The 19,621-nt window shown below is 29.7% G+C and overlaps 1 protein-coding gene across 1 annotated transcript in view; it reads right to left on the minus strand.

Annotated features, from left to right (window-relative positions):
• LOC129958442 (hexokinase-2-like) overlaps nt 1–16,022 on the minus strand; it is a 33,759-nt gene extending 17,737 nt beyond the window's left edge. Inside the window, exon 1 of the mRNA XM_056070934.1 lies at nt 15,838–16,022. Coding sequence (XP_055926909.1) covers nt 15,838–15,861 — 24 coding nt within the window. The 5' untranslated portion in view covers nt 15,862–16,022. The remainder of the gene's footprint in view (nt 1–15,837) is intronic.
• Nucleotides 16,023–19,621: the final 3,599 nt, after the last annotated feature.

Consider the following 19,621-nt stretch of genomic DNA (forward strand, 5'->3'; position numbering starts at 1 on the left):
CTTTTTCTTACATATATATATACATGAAAGGTAAACGCAGACAGAGCCGCGGTTACAGTCGTTGGTAATGATACATATTTAATTCAATTTTGTGGTCAAATGTAATATATCGAAACTGGATATTCTATCGATGCAAAATTCTAAAAAATCATTTAACGATTTTAAATTTATATTAGTGGCGAATCTACAACTGAAAAAATTTGAAGTTATTCAAATTGTACTAAAGCGAAATTTTGATGAAGACTTGAGATTGAATACAAGTGTCAATGCCCTTTATATTATAGTCATATACTTTGCGCAATTCCTTCTCAAGTTCTTAAATTTCCTCACCCTCGGTTCACAAAGTTCTTGATGAACATTTTCACTGTCTTCAAAAATACAAATCAGAGCAGGGCAAAGGTTATATCACAACTGCTGCTCCAGATTAAACGAGATCTATAAATGGAAGAGATCTTTAAAGTACAGAAGCTGCGTTCCAAAAGGGAAATGGACAATTTCCTTTAATTTTTTCAGATGGGTAGCTGACCGTTTTGGTTCCTATCTCTAAGCTCATAGTTGCGTTGTCACGTGATATGTATCCTGTTTGGTCATTCGAAATTCGGTCAACAATCGTACAAATGGCTGGGAAGATGATTGGTTACTGTTGAAGATAAGAAACTAACCACTGTATATTTTCTGATAGCTAAATTATTAATAATAAATTTCAAAAAAAATTACAACGCTGGTCTTTAGAAATTATAGTAAAAAAAATTTCTTAATTGCGTAATTTAAAACTCCTGATATTTCTGAAGAGTCAAGGTCCCTCTCTAATATGCTTCAAAACAAGTGCAAACTTGAGAACTAGTTATAATCTTGTAAGTGGGATGTCCCAAAAAACAAATAGATTTTTTTTGATAAAATGGGCATTGGCTAGAACCATTTTCTGATGAAAAATCGATGCTTTCTGGGCAGGACTTCTTTAACTTTTTGGATTGCTACCTCTAACGGAATCTTGACGAAAAATACTAGGGTAGTGAAATTTTTTTTAGATGATTTCAGATTCTTGAACCTTTAAAAAAAAGATTTAAAAAAAAAAAAACTCTCGATTCAGGTTTCCAACCTTTAAGTTCGTTCCTTCCTTAGATTCGTCTCTATGTTAATGTTCCCCCTATTGTTGTAACTCCTCCTCCAATCGTCTCTTCATATAAAGAATTTATTACTAATATTAAGGGTATAGATAAGTTAAAAAAAAGACGAAATTTAATATTTATGGGATTTAGTTTTGCTTTTGCCTTTTATTCTAGTTTTAATAGCATTAGCTCCACGTCATAATAAATTATATCCGCAATTAAATTTCACATTAATTTATGATGAAACTTAAGAATTACTCGTTGTGATAGCAAATTTTTTCAAATGGGAACAGTTTCGATTCAATCCTTCATCAAACTTAATTCATTGAGCTAAGTTTAGCAAAATTAGGTTCGAATGAAAACAAATAAGTCAGAATCCTCGTCAAGTTTACTGCGATATTTGTTATTAACCTACGCAAAAGATCAGCGCATTTTTTCTACAAGTTCTCAATTTGTGAAAAATATTAAATATGTTTTTTGTTGCTTTAACATTGAGTTTTTAATATACAAAAGACTTTCGGATTTGTATAAATTTCAATTTTGTCACGAACTTACGGAAACAAAATTCTATAACTTTTTCATTTTATTTCATTATTAATATTTTGCTATCGCCACTAACAAAAATACTTTCACGTTACCCTAGGAACTTATGTTTGGAAGAATTCTTCACAATTTTCGAAATAATTATTTTTATATGAATTTCCTTTCATTTAAAATCAATCAACGCTTCATTCTCTTATTCCTTAGGTTTGAGATCATTGCAAAATTTGTCTGCTGGTAATGAGGTTACGTAAGTTTTTTCCGCTCAAAAAGGGGTCACGAGTGGAAAAGTTTGCTTTCTAAACCAAGCAAACTTTTAGGCGCAACAAATATTCATACATCAAAAGTTTTTCAGAGATGATATCTGATGGCAACGAGACGTTCAAACAATATAGAATTTAAATAATCTGAAACTACAGCTTCCTCTGAAACGAGTCTGAATTCCCAAATTTTATATTGATGCACTGTGGTAATATTAGGCATTTTTTGTAATATTAATTTTAAGTCACAGAAGGCATTCAAATGAAATAAGTTGCGTTAAATGAGACCAATAAAATGGAATTTATAAAAAATTTAATTAATTAAGATTGTTTTAGCGTTTTGCTACTAACATTTATTGATATCTCGTGGTTGTAAACTTAAGTCTTAAAACTTTTTAGAAGAAAATTTAAAGATGACTTTTATATGAGATTATTTTAATTCTGAAACTATAGTGATAAATTCTTGAATATATTGATAAAAAAAAGACTATAAATTTACACTATTATACATGATCAGACATAGTTTAGTCAGATAGATTCAGAAGTTTAACTTCAAAATACATTACGTAAAGAAAAGCCCTGTCTGAACAAATAAAACAGCATACGAATCGATCATATGTACAATTAGAGGAAATTTTTGTTGTATTAATTTGCTTTATTAGATAACTTCCGAAAACAATTCCTATCATAAAAACGCGATATCATTTTTGGTGTCAAAATTTTTAACGAGCATCTTTTTTTTATGTGATAAACACACAATCGGATTCTTTCGTCTACGGAATTAAACACAATATTTTACTTCTAAATTAAATTTTAACAATAAAAATGATAAAATTCATTCGAAAGCACGGCAGACTGCAGCAAAATGCATAATTTTCTTTCACACGCCATTCCACTTTAAATAAGGTACTTCAAAACTTAAATACTCCATCATATAGATCTGAATTGACATTCCTTTATCAAAATATAACTTAACATTTAGAAAAATGAAAATGTTTCCATGCTTTTACGACATATTCTTTTATATGCAATAACATTCTATAATTAAAAAAATGCTATTAAATATGTTATCTTACAATTAAGGCCAAATATCTATCTTCATTTCATTTATTTAAATTTAATTAACACTTCGGTTTGTTTATTTTGGAACGATTCCATAAGTATCCGTTACAATGAAAACGAGTTTTAAAACTACGCTCATTTTACATAACAAACAAACGAACGAAATAACAGACAATGATTTCCTGAGACAAATATAATTCATGCTTTCTAAAAGGAAGGTTAGAACACGGAAGGGCAAATTTCGACCTTGGACTTTTGGGTAGCAAAAGCATGCTGCAAGGGAATCCAACTTAAACCAGACTTTAGAGGATTTCCACTCTTTAATAGCGTTTCCTCAATCTAGCAATATTCATTTAAATGCTATTTTGTAACTTTTGTTTTTATTTTCAGTTGATAAATGTTTATGAACAGATTAATAGACAAACTCTGCAAGGAACAGATTATTTTTAAATGATGTTTAGATAATAAAAATATACCAGAAACCTATCTGGAATCTCAAAACAAATCAACAGACTTTGATTGAAATGAACTAATAATTTAAGTATATTTTTTACTTGAAACGAAGCCATTCACTAACTAAGTTGGTAATTTAATCAGTACGGAAACAAACTTTGGTATCATAAAACGAAAATCTCATTATCTGATTATTCGCATAATACGACTGAAATTAACCAGCAGTATATAAAAAAAATTAATTGACCTATTAAATTAGAGTCACTGAGCTATTTGAATTTAAGAGCAGCCGGGGAACTTCATAATCCAAAAGGCACATTCACTTTGGTCATTTATAAATTTCATATGTTATATACTTAGAATGATTTTCTGAACGTCGATCGGAATGATCCTGAACCCAAACCCCTAATTCAGTATGTTAACTAAGAAAGCGAAAGGGAACAATGTAGTATTATCCCAATTCAGTCCCCCCCCCTCCTTTTTTAAAGGAAAAATGATTACAAGAGTAATGAAAATGTGAATTAATAAAAAATTGTAAAAGAATAACCCAAAAGAGATAATCAAACATAAACAATATATTTCACTGCTTTTCTTTCAGAATGATTCGGTAATATTAAGATGAGCATACTTCACATGAAAAAACTGAATTAAATCCAGTAATTTTTTTTCAACCTTTCAATGCGAACTACTTATAAGTAAAAGATTAGATAAATCGGGATAAATGAAGCCGGGAAAGATTTATCACTTCATCAGCATCTTAAAATTGGAGTGACAGCGAGACTATTAAGGAGGAAATCTCACAACTGTCGCAAGTCCTGTTCATATATAACGATTTTAGCACTTTTAAGAATAAGTTTTACGTTGGATATGAATTGAAATTTTTATTTTACGATAAGTGAAGCAACTACGAATGACAGAGACAATTTCAGGTCACGCCATTTGACGTCAGAGCCCTTCCCACATCGGTTAGAAAAGAGAGCTTATTACTTTCGGTAGGTGACCTTCAATAGTAATGTTTTCCTGGAAGCTGATATTACAAATATTTTTTTCCCTAGTGGAGTGTAATTCAAATATTTGATGAAATAAAATTCTTCAACTGTACAGCACAGACATGCTGTAAACACAACATGAATCATCAGTCTATATATAGATAACATGATACATCAAGTATATTAACAATAATACTGAAAATCAATTAGAATGTGTGTAAAGAAACATTCTTATTGTAAAGGAAAGGAAAATAAAATACCAGAATAAAGCATGTTACTGACTACCGTTTTGAAAAGCAGCAAAAACATCAAACGTGTTCTTTAATTACACTTCTTTTTCAGAAGTGTCTTCGCATGATCGCAAAAGTGATTGGTTCCTTTATTTTGCTTCAAAGTTTTCGGTTTCATTTGCTCACTTTTATAAAGCAGATAGTGAGATTTAAGTGAAATGATAGTAGCGACAGCTGAACCCTAAAAATGAGACCGTCATCTGTAATTGAGATTAATTGCTTACGAGATTTTTTAAAAAAAAGGTAGAGGTAATAATTGAACTACATGAATTAAGGAAAGGAAGAGTTAGAAATTAATTAGAAATAAATACCCGACACTGAAAATTTAAGGACTAAATACCTTCAAATATTACGAAATGTTTTCACCGAGGATCTTTTAAAGAATCTAACATCAGTTTTGAAAACAGAATTTCGAAGAACTTTTTTTCACTAAAAAGCATAAATATTTTTTTTTCATCTAGCATTGTGCCTTCATTCTAAATATTTAGATAAATAGAATGTGATTTCAGATTCTATCATCTTGGAGTGCACCTTATGATATCTGACATACAACATTTTAAAGTTAACAATGTCTTTTACATGAAATTCTCATTTATTTATCATTTTTTTACAATATTCTGATTTAAATACATATTGCACTTTCGAGCGGAACCACTTTAAAATTTAAAAACATTTGTATGAAAAAGAAAAGAGTTTCCGATAAGAATCTAACTAGTTAAATGGAGTCCTTTATTTTATCTGTAGAATGTTGCAAATCAACATGATTAAACTCCATGGACAAAATCATTCCAAAAGGAAATGGAAATTTTCTATTCGAAATGACTCTACTTTTTAAATACTATTATTTTTTACATGATTTGATGAAATGAAATACAAAGTCAGAAATATTTTTAACGTAATTCCTTGTATTATAATCATCTATTTCTAGTTTTTAAAATGTGAAATAATTGTCAGTTTTAGCGCATCCCTCCAAGATTTGCAACAAGGCCATCAACGTCCCTTTTAGTTTTTCCTTACAGCACCACTATATTCGTAGTGATAATCGAACGTATTTGCATAAGATTACTAATCTTGGGCGTAGTTACCTTAAACTAATAAAAATGTAGAGGGGGGGGGGGACATCAATGATCATCAAGCATCCTAAATCACCTTCATTCCTAAATACACATTTGCCTATGCCAGTAGATTCTTTCAAGTGCTCGTGTGATCATTGAACTCGCAAAATAACATATTGTGGATTTAGTTGATCAAAAACAAAACACGAATTCTTAATCTAAAAAGATGACAGTGTTTTCGCAAATACTGTTTGAATTATATATTTCACATAGAAAAATCGTAATTGTAGCCTAATGGCAAATAAATTTAATAAAAATTTAAGTTCATTCCCCAATTTATTAATTTAGAAATAATTATTCAAATTTTAAAAGAAAATATTTATAAAGTTTAAGAGTCTGCAAACAAAAAATCTAGTATGTAACAACAGATTACTGTTCAGAGTTGTATAGTATAGTTAAACAATAAACTATACAGTGTTAGCTTTGTTTTTGAATCATTCTGGTTGTAAACGCTTTTATAAGTTTATAATATTATTACAGAAAACTATTTTTCTACATAAAACTATTAAGTTTTAAAAAGCAAATAATTCTTTACATCTAAAATTACACTTATTTTCAACTTCGGAGAGCTTATTTATATTTGTACTTATCAATATTTGTACAGATTTTTATTTTTAAAACAGAAACTTGTATTTTTCAATCCATACCCACTTTAAACTCAATATGTCAATAATTTAAGCTATAATATTAGCATCAATTTAATTTAAATGATTAATTACCGCTCAGAAATATGTCGCTAACACCGTTATGTTCACAGACAAGCCTTTGACATCATAATAATTTTTATTTAGCGAAGACCAAATCATCCTATCTTATAGTATCTACAAACGCAAGTTCAGGGTTATTGAGGGATAGCTAACTTGTATTCACAGCTGCACATACCCTTCTACAACTGCACTTCATTTTAAGCTGAACATACACCTGCTCCCTAAATACACTGTTCGCCATATTCTGCAATCTGGATTTTGAAAGATGATTGACTTTATTTAAAGGTCACCAACATAAAAAAAAGCGTGCATCTTTTTATCAGAATATTTAATGTTTTCATATTGAAAATGTTTGAATATGAAAAATATAGCCATGAATATTTTTTTCTTATTTCAAATGAAAATTGAAGTACATAATATTAAAAAATGCAAAAATCTAGGTTTTTATAGTAGTGAATTAATTTTCCCATAAAATAAGAAATTTAAATAGCAAAAAAAAAAAAAAAAAAAAAAAAAGATAGATGGTGGTAAATGTTTTTTATTCAGATAGCAATAATATTATAACTAGTTGAATTTAAATGATACAGACTACACGCCTTGCGCAAAAAATAACTTCGATTTCATTACTATAAATAATTTAAGTGATAATTAAGTGATTTGTGAGATAAAGGCATAAAAGTCAATCGTTATTTTCCTTCAATGCCATTTTATATGCTTCAACAACTAGTTAACTACTTCAAAATATACTGAAAAGGAATCTTCCGACCACTAAAAGACACAACAGAGATCCAGACTTTCCAAATATGGCAATATAATCCCATTTGACTTAGAAAAAGTAATTCAAAACAAGTTTATATATTTAGGATATTAAACTTGAAAGTAATTCAGGATGAGAAATTCCGAACTATAGATAAATAAGATTAAATGAATTGCCAATTAAATGCACAATTTACAGCAAAAAAATACAGGTTCTTTCAAATGTTTTTAATTCTAAACCAGTGATACCTTTAATGAATGCATATCCATTATATATATTGTTTTAAGTACACCTTTATCAATAATATTTAAAATTAGAGACATAGTTAAGCGATGCAGAAAATGTCAAAATTTGACATCAAAGCACAAAAACTTAATATTTCCCGCGTTTCCGAGGTATTCTATTCATTGATAACAAACCGGATTCCAATAACATGTTTGCATAATCATGTGGAGAACCACGTGAAGTTGAGAGGATAAAGGTAAAAAAACGGTCAGTTAGTTACAAGGCTGTTTTATTATATTGCGAGTGTGACAGCAGGAATGCTGTCAGAACTACAGATCTGGACCTAATCTAGTAGTACAATATACGGATAAAATTTATGAGTGTAGTGTAAAACTGATTTTATTAATTTGAAAATTCGATATGATTCTCTGAAAGATCAATAGTCCCTTCACTTTCAAATTTCTTGTTCAAAATCCGAAGATATTTGCGCATGGAACATGTAAATACCTCCTTAGTTCACATGAAATAGCCCAATTCCGAAGAAAGGATGTGCAAGAAAAAAAACTTTTGTGTGATAAAGGCAATTTAATATGAATAAAATTTTGTGATTCTAGTCTCTCTTATTCAAAAAGGTGGGATATTTTTCTTTCTCAATTAAAAAAAGATCCTTATGCTGTCATCTTGGTCTGCAAATTTTTCAAGAAACACAAATCAATAAATTTGAAATGTGCACTAGGAGCACTAATTAAGTTTTTTTAAATGCTCATTAGGAGAGCTAATGCGATGAACTGACTTACGATTGTTTAAAAATATAGTATTTTTCGTTGGGTTTTTTTTTTGCATTGAAATTAAAGTTAATCCAATTTTATAAGAATTTGGATTAAAAAAGGTTTTGAAACCAAATCGAGGTCATTCATTTTGTATTTTACTTAGCATGTTTAAATAAATGCTCATTCCATTGAGTATTCCTGAGATTTTCATTTCATTCTTTGCCCACAAGTATTAGTAAATCAGTTTACTAGGTGTAATTTCTGACAAAAACAGAGCATTAGAAGAGCCACAACATTTCACTTTTCCGTAACCTATTCATTACCATGTTAAGACTCAGATTGCATTTTTTTTTTTTTTTTTTTTTTTTACGCACTTCAACAGCTATTTCGATTAGCCAAAAATTAGCAAATTATTTTACTTTTACTGAATATTTCATAATGTAATTAATTGATAAAATATCATCCTAATTCGAATTCTAGAAGGCCACAAAGGTCGAATTCTTCACGATCATTCTTTACCTGAATAAAAATTCTTATCTCGTACTTTGGGAATGCATTATATTTTCCAAAAGGTATATAATTCAAGCCTGTCTACCTACTCCTTCCCTTGTTTCTGACGCAAATATTGACGTAAGAAATTGTAATATTCAAATGTACTAGACATTTAGGACTAGTTCCTAATGCTGTCCACTCCATACCTTTGTTTATCGCTTCTGCGCACGTGTTCGTCACAATGGCGCCACCTCAACGTGTCTAGCTACAACTACTACTACGACGTCGGAATGCAAACAAAGCTACACAGCAGAAACATGACTTCCAACCAAATAAAAAAAAGGGAAAGAAAATAAAGAATAGAACTGACGCCGGACGAAAACAAAAAATAATGAAATGGAAAGGAAAAAACTGGGCGAACTCAAAGGGCTAAGCAGGCAGAAGACCTTGTGAACGAAATTCAACTTCCTTGTCAGTTCCAGAATCCCAGCTCGAAACCTCAATTAAGAGTTGACTACACTAAATAGACTGGGTGGTGGAGATTAATAGCAAAAGATTAATATGCAGCTCATGTTTCGATATACCTTTAATGTATTTTGTAATATCAGTGATGCCTAAACGATGAATTATAGATTGTTGATCATTCTGAATGCAAGACATTCTTGTTAACAAACTCAGCTCATTTTCACCCATTTAACTCAACTATCACCCATTTAACTAACGAATAAATTAAACTGATGGTAGTTTTTCAACTACGCTTTCGAACATTAATTTTTACAATGAAAAGCGTAAGTCGATATTAGAAACTTATCTTCTTTTCAACATCCAAAATATTCGTTTTTTTTTTTTTTTTTTTTCGAAAATTCATTAACGCTTCTCTCATTGGTAAGAAAACAGTAATTTTGTTCCGATAATTTTTGTTATTTAAAAAAGAATGTTGAAATTGCAATAATAAAAAAAATTTAAATGATGCCTTATTTCGGAAAATCTGGGCAACTCTCATTTATGTATTGTCAATTAAAAAAAAAAAATACTGTTGTCCTCGAAAGCAAATTCACATAAGCTTTAAGGCAAATTAAGAATAAAGTTTAATAAATAAAATGGCATCCAAAAAATGATTGTTTATTGATGGGAGATACAAGAAAAACCGGAAGAGTGTTCTACAGAAACGAATGTTGTAATAGCAATTACGATTATGGTCAGTAACAATGCACTGTTTACCCATCTATAGAACCCAGGTGTGTTGCATAGAAAAACACTGATAGTGACAAAACTTCCACAGAATGTTCTTTCTGATTCTTTTAACATAAGTATGTCAAAATATTTAGGAAAATACCTTAAATAAGCTAAGCGCTTTTCTTGTGCAAAAGATTTAACTAAAATTTATAAGTAGTTATTTTAAATGAATTTTCCTTTTAGTTATCATCAACAAATGTTTATTTTCTAACATTTTACCAGTTTTAGTGTAAAGTCAAAATTTTTTGACCTCGCAATAATATATTTCGCCCGAAAAGGAATAGCAAAAGGGAAATGTTAGATCTTAACCAATATCAGAAAAAGGCACTGCAAGTTTTAGTTTCCGAAACGAAAGTCACAAAATTAATCATTCGTTTCGATCCGACCCCAAACTAAAATATTTTCAGCTTGATTCTCTTTGACTTACTTGACCTCTATATATTAACCGTGAAAGTACAAGAAAAAAAAATGAATAAAACATAGAAAGCGCTATAAAATTTTATATTAGAAAAAGTCGGCAAAATAGGTATGTTTCTATGGTTCTACTTATTGTCTAAAATAATTTTCTACATATAATAATTTATATATCCACTTTTCCTCCATATGGATTCGTACTTGCCAACCTAAACCGAGTTCACGACAATTAGAACAAAACCCGAATTCAAATTCAAGATAGACTCAAAAATTTTCACGACGACTCAACCCGTGCAAATATCCTTAGCACATAATATGTAGAGAGAAGCCTTCAGTGAACTACAAGATGGCAAGAAACCATTTTAATTGCATTTAGCACGCTTATTTTCCAGTCTAGTTTCAGAATCTGTTTTAATATGAAATGAAATAAGACTCGAGATAATTTTAAAATGTCCATAATTTTTCTAAGGCTAGTTAAACAAGAAAATCACAGGGAAACCTTTAAGAATAAATCACATCAAAGTAAATAATAATAGTCTGCAAACAAAGCATAATAGCTAATTTCCCGTTAACTTTAACTCATTTTGTGAATTTCTTCCTTAAAAAATTTCCCCAATTATTCTGACACTTTTTCATAAGTACGTTATGCTTACCACATTTTATTTCAATGGCACATATTTTTTTTTTCATGTATAGTTGTTTTCTGTCCCACTGTATTTTTAATATTAGTCTTAAATATTAAAAACAAAATAAGTGTACATTTTTTCCTAAGATAGATATACAATTATTAAAAATCAGTTCTATTTTAATATTCGAACGTTAAGCTAAGTTTTAGTTTCTTTTACTACCGTTTTAATCTAGTAAAGAGTTTTTACTTTTCTGTTTTAACAAAGGACAAGAAAATATTTTTTTAAAATTTGTTACGACGACGTAATCTTCCTACACTGACTAAAAATATATTCCTTACTATCCCAGAAAAAGAAAATTTAAAATTTGCTTTTAGAACTAAGACGTAAATTCGAAATTTCATTTTTGTTGCGATTAATGTGATGGAGACAGTCATCCTTTTGAAAGTTAAAAATACGAGTGAATGCATCAAATGACTGATTTCGATTACAGTAATTCCCGCAATTAAATGAATGGAAAGTAGAAAATTCATTCGATTAACGGAATGTGCGTGTAAAATTACACGTGTGGACTTTGACGTCAAATGATACGCCTGTTTAACATCGTATCTCTTTTTAACTGTATTTGCTGGAAAGGCGAATTCTTGTATTACTTAATTTGCATTGAAAAAACATCCGACGCTACAATATGAACAATCTGAAAATAAATGCACTGAAGCGTAAATCAACAATTAGATTTTAGTGTTTGTAATTCTTAGGCTATGTAATTTAACAAATATAAATATACTGGATTGCTACATTCAAACATTTTTTAATATTATTGAACCATCTTATGAGGTTTTAAAAAACATAACAATTACTATGCGTATATGAGATTGGAATGAAATGAAAATATTAATAAATAGTTCGCAAATGAAGATAATTCAGACTCATTAAGATACTTTTGATTATATAATAAATTATATTGTCTTTCTATATTTTGAAATTTAGTAATAATATACTATATTTAATAATATACTATTGTTTTTAGTGTAAATATGTAATAAAAAATATGCATTTTAGTAAAATATGAAATATTTTAAAATTAACATATTTTGAAAACTCGTTTTTCACATTTTTCTATCAAATGTTCAATTCTAGCTATAAATATTTCACAGAGATATATGAGAAAGTAAGCTATAGCTTTAATATTAAGAATTCTGAAAATCTAAATTGAATTTTACTATAAATTCTCTTCTATATGGTATTTTTTTATTACAATGACGAGAAATTACATTACCATTAAAAATTCCATTACAATGTTCAATAATTTCTAATGTTACCCTGATTCAGTATTATGCCAGAAATTTGCAAATGAAAAATAATTAACAGAAAATTTTTAATTCGGTTTTTGACATTAACTACATGTCATTAACAGCTTATACAATTTATTAACAAAACGTGAAAAAAGATCTATGGAAAGATTCATAGTAATTCAAAAATCTTATAATGGGCAATTTTAAGCATATATCATTATTTAAATAAATGTATATCAAAAAGAACATATGAAATTCCAGTGCAATATCATTAATTTTAAGCCTTTTGAATTCAGTTTTCAAAAAAATATTTTATCATTAATCTATTAAAGTCCATGAAATAAAACGAACAAGCTTAATTTTCAGATTAAATACCAATATTCCTATTTAATACTCATGACATTCTGCGATCAGAATAAAAATTTGAAGTATGTTTGAATTGAATTTGAAGTGAATTTGTTTAAGTATATATTACTTCCTCTCTTTCTATTAGATAGTTTTCAGGTAAATTGAGAGGTCTTCGCTCTGATTATCAATAGAATAAAATATAACACGAAACTACATTTTTCGTTCATTACCTAACCAGTAATGAAACTTGATCCACGATTATGTTTTCGGTCTCATTAATAAAGCAATACATTAAACTAAGCAATCCAGTTAGTGCAAAGATAAATAAGGATAGTCCATAATTAACATCACATACGCTGCTTATGGGAGAAAAAGTATAGTTGATTGCTTTTTCATTTAAAGCCACCGTCACTTTTAATTAATCTCACGTAATGAAAGGATATAATTCTACTACAATGCTTTAAGGAGGATGCTGTCCTCTCTCATTTTCGTTAATTCTCCATATTAACTTATTCTTTGGCTGTCGTAAGAGTTTTTAAACATAGAAAAGGCGTCGACGTCTAGTTTTCGATATATTTCCTTTAGACGTCATTCCAGTTATAACTGAGATATGTAGGAAGTTTATTAAAAAAAAAATTCCGTCACGTCCAATCAATCACTCAATGAAGTAAACCAGTTATCCAATGCAATCCCCTGTCTGAGGAACTTAATGTCGAGGAAGATGTCCTTGACGTACATAGGAAGACTTTATGTCCGACCAAGACTTTAGATAGATTTATTAAGCCGAGGCCTAATAATTTGTCCATCTCTTATCTTTACAAGATTCATCAGAATTTCAAGGTTAAGGAATCCAGGCACAAATGATATAACCAAGCTGATCCTCCACATTTCTGTTAGATAAATCCATTGTTTCCCACTTTAAGTTTTATCTTCTTTTATCAAATCACATTCAAGTTCTGGAAATCGAAGGTCAAGATTACTTTTTAAAAGATGAGATCCGCAGAAGGTACTCAATATCCAAGATTGAATATTCTGACATCAGAAGATCCAATATCTTGCATAACATTTCGAGCAAGATTATCAGTTTTATTTGAGCTAAGAATAGAAAAGTTGCCTAACGCTTCTCTCTTCAATACAGTGTTATCAGTAATCTCTTAACCCTACAGAAGTAGCTGATAAGAGTGAGGAGAGGGTTTCTAAATATCAACGGGAAGAGTTATCTTTTGAGAACAAATTTATAAATATTTTTAAACAAAAAATAAAGAATTATTGAATTTTTAAAATAATATTAATAAAAGCCACCAAAATACATTTCCTTTTGTTCTGAAATCGCAACTAAAATATAAAAAATGAAAACTTCTTGATGTAACTCAATTATTATTTCATTGCCTATTTCATTATAATTTTATGTGATACAATCTGAAACAGTCACATTTCTTAACTCAAACAAATTTGAATATTTTGTGTCACACGATCATTAGAAAACTTTATTGTTTTAAACAACTTTTTTTGAAAATTATTTTTTAATAACTAATACAGCAAAATTCGACTCAAGACAAGATGTACTCAGTTGAAATGATTTACTTCATAGAAATGCTTGTTCATCAAAACTATTTTAATTTAAAAGTATCGATCACAAATAGCATGAAACTCATATGAATCATTAAATTCCATCAGACGAAGAAAACATTTTCCAAGCAATATTTCGCACTAGTTTTTTTGTTTTTTGTTTTTTTGTTTATGAATTCTGAAAGACTGCTTTCTTTCTTTATTTCTAAATCTTTGTTTGCGTCAGTGCTCACTCATGCGTTCAATCACCTGTTGAAAGACAGGATCAGTGAGGCAAAATCACCTTGCGCACACACCCCTAACAGACCTCCGATGATTCGCTGCTGAGAAAAGGGAAAGCACGAGTTTTTGAATTTCAGCAATACGGTATTTTGAAAGTGGATTTTGAGAAATATTAAAAAAAAAAAGGAAAAAAAAAATACATTCAGAACTCAGTTCAACTTCTATTTTAATGAAAAAATAAACAATTTTGAAATATTTTTGTAATAAAAACAAAGTATTTTTTTTTAAATAGAAACGTGCAAATGACTAACTGGCTTAGATATTAGATTCTTCTCGAAATGGGATCCGTTAACGTTTCCTATTTTCCTACTGGCGGTTTTGAAAGAATAAAGGCGTTAAAAATATTTTGGACAGTAAATATTTAATATACACTTAATTCATCTCATTTACTATTGCATACTTAGAATCTGTAAAGAGATATCAAGCACTTAGACACCATTTAAAGTTGTATTTACACCACGATATTAATGAAACGTCATTTTCCGTATATTAACCAATAATAGGTGTCTATTTAGTCAATTATTAAAAAATGAATATTTTCAATCAGATTTCTACTTTGTACTAATTTCGGTTCTTAGCTTTAAAACACTTAAATAAAAAAAATTATAATTTAATACTGAGTTTGGATACATCGTTTCCACAATATGCAATAATTGGACAACGTGTCACTCTATTACTTTCTATTTTAATGTATTTGAACATAAATACAGTTAACTGAGGTAAGCATTAACTGGAAGCTTTTTGTCATGTACTAAGTAAAACAGTTACAAGTTGATTTCTACAGAACAGTTATTTTCTATTCATAGTGCCTCAATTTCATTGGTTATGGTTCTGTTACCTAAATCATCCTATCATTTTTTTACATTTTTGTAAGAAACCACAGATACTGTGAATTTTCAATTGGTTACAATACATATTAAATTTAAAAAAAAACGGCATACTATTTTAACCTAACTCAGTTTCACAATCTAATGCACATTTCAGAAAAATATATATATAAAAATATCTATATGGCACTGGAATTTCATTTCTTAAACACAATTTCACAGCATTTCATTCCTGACAAGTAACAGCTATTGACATTTTTCATCAATTTAGGTATATATTTCATGAAGACTGCACATCATTTAAAGCTAAATTTCTCATTAACAACATAAAAGATATTTCTGAAAAATGTATTAATTAAAGTACTGTAACAAAAGTAAACATTTTTCAAGGATTTGATAAACTGTGCCTCAAATTCATGCAAGGACTTTGATGATTTTTAAACAGAAAAAATAATGAAAATTATTTCTTACCTTTCTTCTGTTTCCAACAACCATTTTGAAATATTTTTTTTTTTTTTTTTTTGTAAGAGTGTGTTTATGGCTTCATTAATTCCGCGCGACTTCACAGGACCGTTGTTTGCTCTGTAGTGGAAGATTTTAGAATTGCGAAGATCTAATAAACACTATTTGACGTCACGCGCCGGCTAAATCTGATTGGTTGAAACCGACACCCTTGTATTGGATAAGATAAGGAAACGTCTAGTTAGAACTTTCAATCAAGAGAAAAACCGAAGTTCTCTGCTCTTACTCTCTTGATCCTATGAGAGGAAGTTCATAAGTGATTCGATAATAAATGTATCTTGGACGGCGCTGTTGTCAAATGTTGAATCAGCTTACTTTCATAATTAAGATGTGGTGACAATCGGTCGCGTCAGAAGTTTAAGTCGAATAAACTTACGGGTTATTTATAGCACGACTAGTGAATGATTTATTTATCGTTAAATTTTAAAAAAATGGGCGATTAACCAAACAATTGAAAAGCAACAAATTGATTTCAGATGATAATGCTTAAGTGAATGAAATAGCTATAATCGGAAGATAATTCATTTGTACTTATTTTTAATGACCTGTGTTGAAAGACTTGAGTGTGTTTTAATTGTGAAAATGATTTTTTTTTTATCATTTACAGAAATAAATAGCTTATTTTTTACTTCATATTACTGTAGAAAAATAGCTACTGTAAGAATCGATGACGTAAGCGAATAATTTTAAATCCTATTAATTATAAAAAGTCTTTTTTTTTAACACATTGGACATGAAATAGTACTTTTAGATGTTTATACTGCATATCAGACGAAAAATATAGAAATAAAAGGATGAAATCTAGGGTGTCAGTTATATTAATTAATTATAAAAGTTAAGTAAGATTCTTAATTAGCCTCAAAAATTTCGAATGGGCCTTTTTTACTAACGTTCTAGAGCCTGCAAACGTCCACAGTGCCTTTCCGAGTGTCTCTTTTTCAATCTTTTCTTCGTAGTAAAATTCAGAAATAATAAAAATCATTTTATAATTACTGAGAAGCTGATGTCACAGACATTTTTTTCAGAATCTTCCTAAAATGTTTTCTCCCTAGTTCGAAAAATTTTAAGTTAATTGACTGAAAAATAATGTACAACAAATATTTTCTTTAGAAATGCGACGATTCTGTGACGTGTCTTTAATTAGGTGAAATATTTAAAAATCGTGAATATTCCGGATATCTTGGTGACTTAAATATATTAATATGAATCCTCTGCGCATTTAACCATCCAAGGAATGTCGGTAATTTTGTGGATTTAACTCAGTTACATTAACTTTCTGGTTCGAAGCAACATTAGAGCTATTTTGAGACTGGAATTTCGAAATACAGGGTGTTTATAAAATCTCGGACCCATTTTGATGTTTAATAACTCATAAAATAATGAAGATATAAACAAACTTATGGCATTTATCGATGGAATAACTCATATATTTTCCTTTTCAGGTTTGAATATTTTTACTTTTGTAAATATCGTCTGCGCGTGTGGTTCATTTCAGATAATTTCATTTTCCAGTCTAAATATCTGTACTTTTCTAAATATCGTCTGCTTATTAATTGCATTTTTCTCTCTTTTGTTTTTGGCAACTATTGCTATGTTATGTTTACTTTTGATGTGTTTGTTCTATGTAGTACTTTTGTATGTGATGTTTTATTCGAGCGGATATTAATGAGAATGCATACACCACAAGAGAAAGCACAGATTTTATGGTGGTTCATAGAAACGAAATCGATAGTGCAAGCACAGAGAAATTTCAGAATTTACCAAAAAGATCCTCCAACGTTTTCAGGAGGAGAGTGTCGAACATTGATGACCTAAAAGCCAGAATTACAACTGCAATAGGCTCTGTGGATGCCGACATGCTTGCCGCTACCTGGCGTGAAATTGACTATCGACTTGATATTCTCCGTGCGACGAAGGGGGCACACGTGAAAGTTCATTGACAAGGGTCATGAAACTTTTTGAGTCTATTTAACCATTTATGTTATTAATTTTAATCTATCTTTATTATTTTATGAGTTATTAAGCATCAAAATGGGTCAGGGACTAAATAAACACCCTGTATTTTGAAAGCTTGTTTCTATCTAGGTATGAGAACTATTTTGAGACTTTTGTAGCGCGGTCAGATGGCTTGGTTGACATCTGATCTAGCGCACCCCTTTCAAATTTCCGCGGCCTGCGGTGGCCTGGTGGCAGGGTCTCAGCTTTGGAACCGGAGGGTTTCAGGTTCGTGACCCGATTCCACCGAAGAATCGTCGTGTAAGGGGGTCTGTTGCACGTTAAATCCGTCATGACCAAACGTCCTGCCGCTGGCGTGGTGTGGTGTGAATAGGGGGTGCCAGTTCAGGTGTCCTCGTTATCTGACCGCAGTTCAAAATTACGAGGTCCGTCCCAAAATGACCCTCGTGTTGCTTTAAACGGAACGTTAATATAACTAAACTAAACTTCAAATTTCCGCACCACATCAGCGGGAGGACATTTGGCCTCGACAGATTTAATGTGTATGAAATTCGTTACTACAATTTTATGGTGGAATCTGCTTTTAAACAAGAATTATCCATTCCCAATCAAGCCATCTCAGCCCCTTCGAAAGCGGAGATAACAGGTTATTTAATATTATCAATATTTCAATTTTATTTTTAAATGCTTTTGTACTTACAAGTTTTGTAGCCTTCCTTTTTTCCTTCTGGTTTAAAAGTTTTTTTATGCTTCTTATTCTCGGAGCATTTGTACTTCATTAATTCACAAACATCTACATTTTTTTTTTCTTCTAGGAAGTAGGGTGCAAATCCGAATTTTTAAATTATTTTTCATGCAATTACAACCGGCAATCACAATTCTCCTCACCCTCTACCGAAACGAAATAAAGATAGACAAGACAAACAATATTTTCAGTTGCCATAGCGTGTTAGGTTTCCCTTAATAAGCAATGTGTTTAACTGCATCATATTATAAAACACATATCAGCGAGCAGAAGAGATAAAAAAAAAGGAAAAAAAAAAATCAAGCTTGAATCCAGAAGGAATGAAAAACGGTATTTGCACACATGTAGCAACATTGATTAAATTTATCAATGTTACCAAAGTATTCAAAAAGAAAAAGTTGTGAATTGATTTTTTGCCCCAATACAGTGAAAAAGTTTAACATGAAATAAATTTTTGCGAGTTACTGTCACGATATCGTGTGACATTAATAGATTAATAACACGAACGGAAGGCATAAAAAAAATTCTTTCTTATTGATAGTTAATTAGATATTTAAAACACGTCCATAATTTTGAGCCAAAAAGGCAAGGACAAACAAGTAAGGATGCAATATCTTTGAAATGTTATTCTGAAAAATATGTAAACAAGCTTGTATACAATCAATCAATTCCTAGCTATTTTCTGTTCCATTTCCATTGCTAAAGTAATAAATAAGAAATAAACATGAATTTAAAAAGGAATTATGACAATGAAGCTGTAGGAATGCATGCATGTAAATTGACACAGTATTTAATTCTTTTTAATTATATAGTAAACTGTTTGGATCATTCAATAATTTGTGCTTCCATTAGAATCTTCTAAACTATTTTGCTTTAATGCAATTCAATGAAATCGGAAGTTAAAATTTTTACCATCTTACTTAAAATAACAAATCTTTGACAGTGAAATAATATGAAACTTCGTAAAAGAATTAATTTTTCTAATCGAATTTTGTAAAGAAATAATTTTGAAAAAAATTGTTTGCAAAATAT

The sequence above is a fragment of the Argiope bruennichi genome, chromosome X1 (assembly GCF_947563725.1).
Source record: "Argiope bruennichi chromosome X1, qqArgBrue1.1, whole genome shotgun sequence".
NCBI classification, from domain to species: Eukaryota; Metazoa; Arthropoda; class Arachnida; order Araneae; family Araneidae; genus Argiope; species Argiope bruennichi.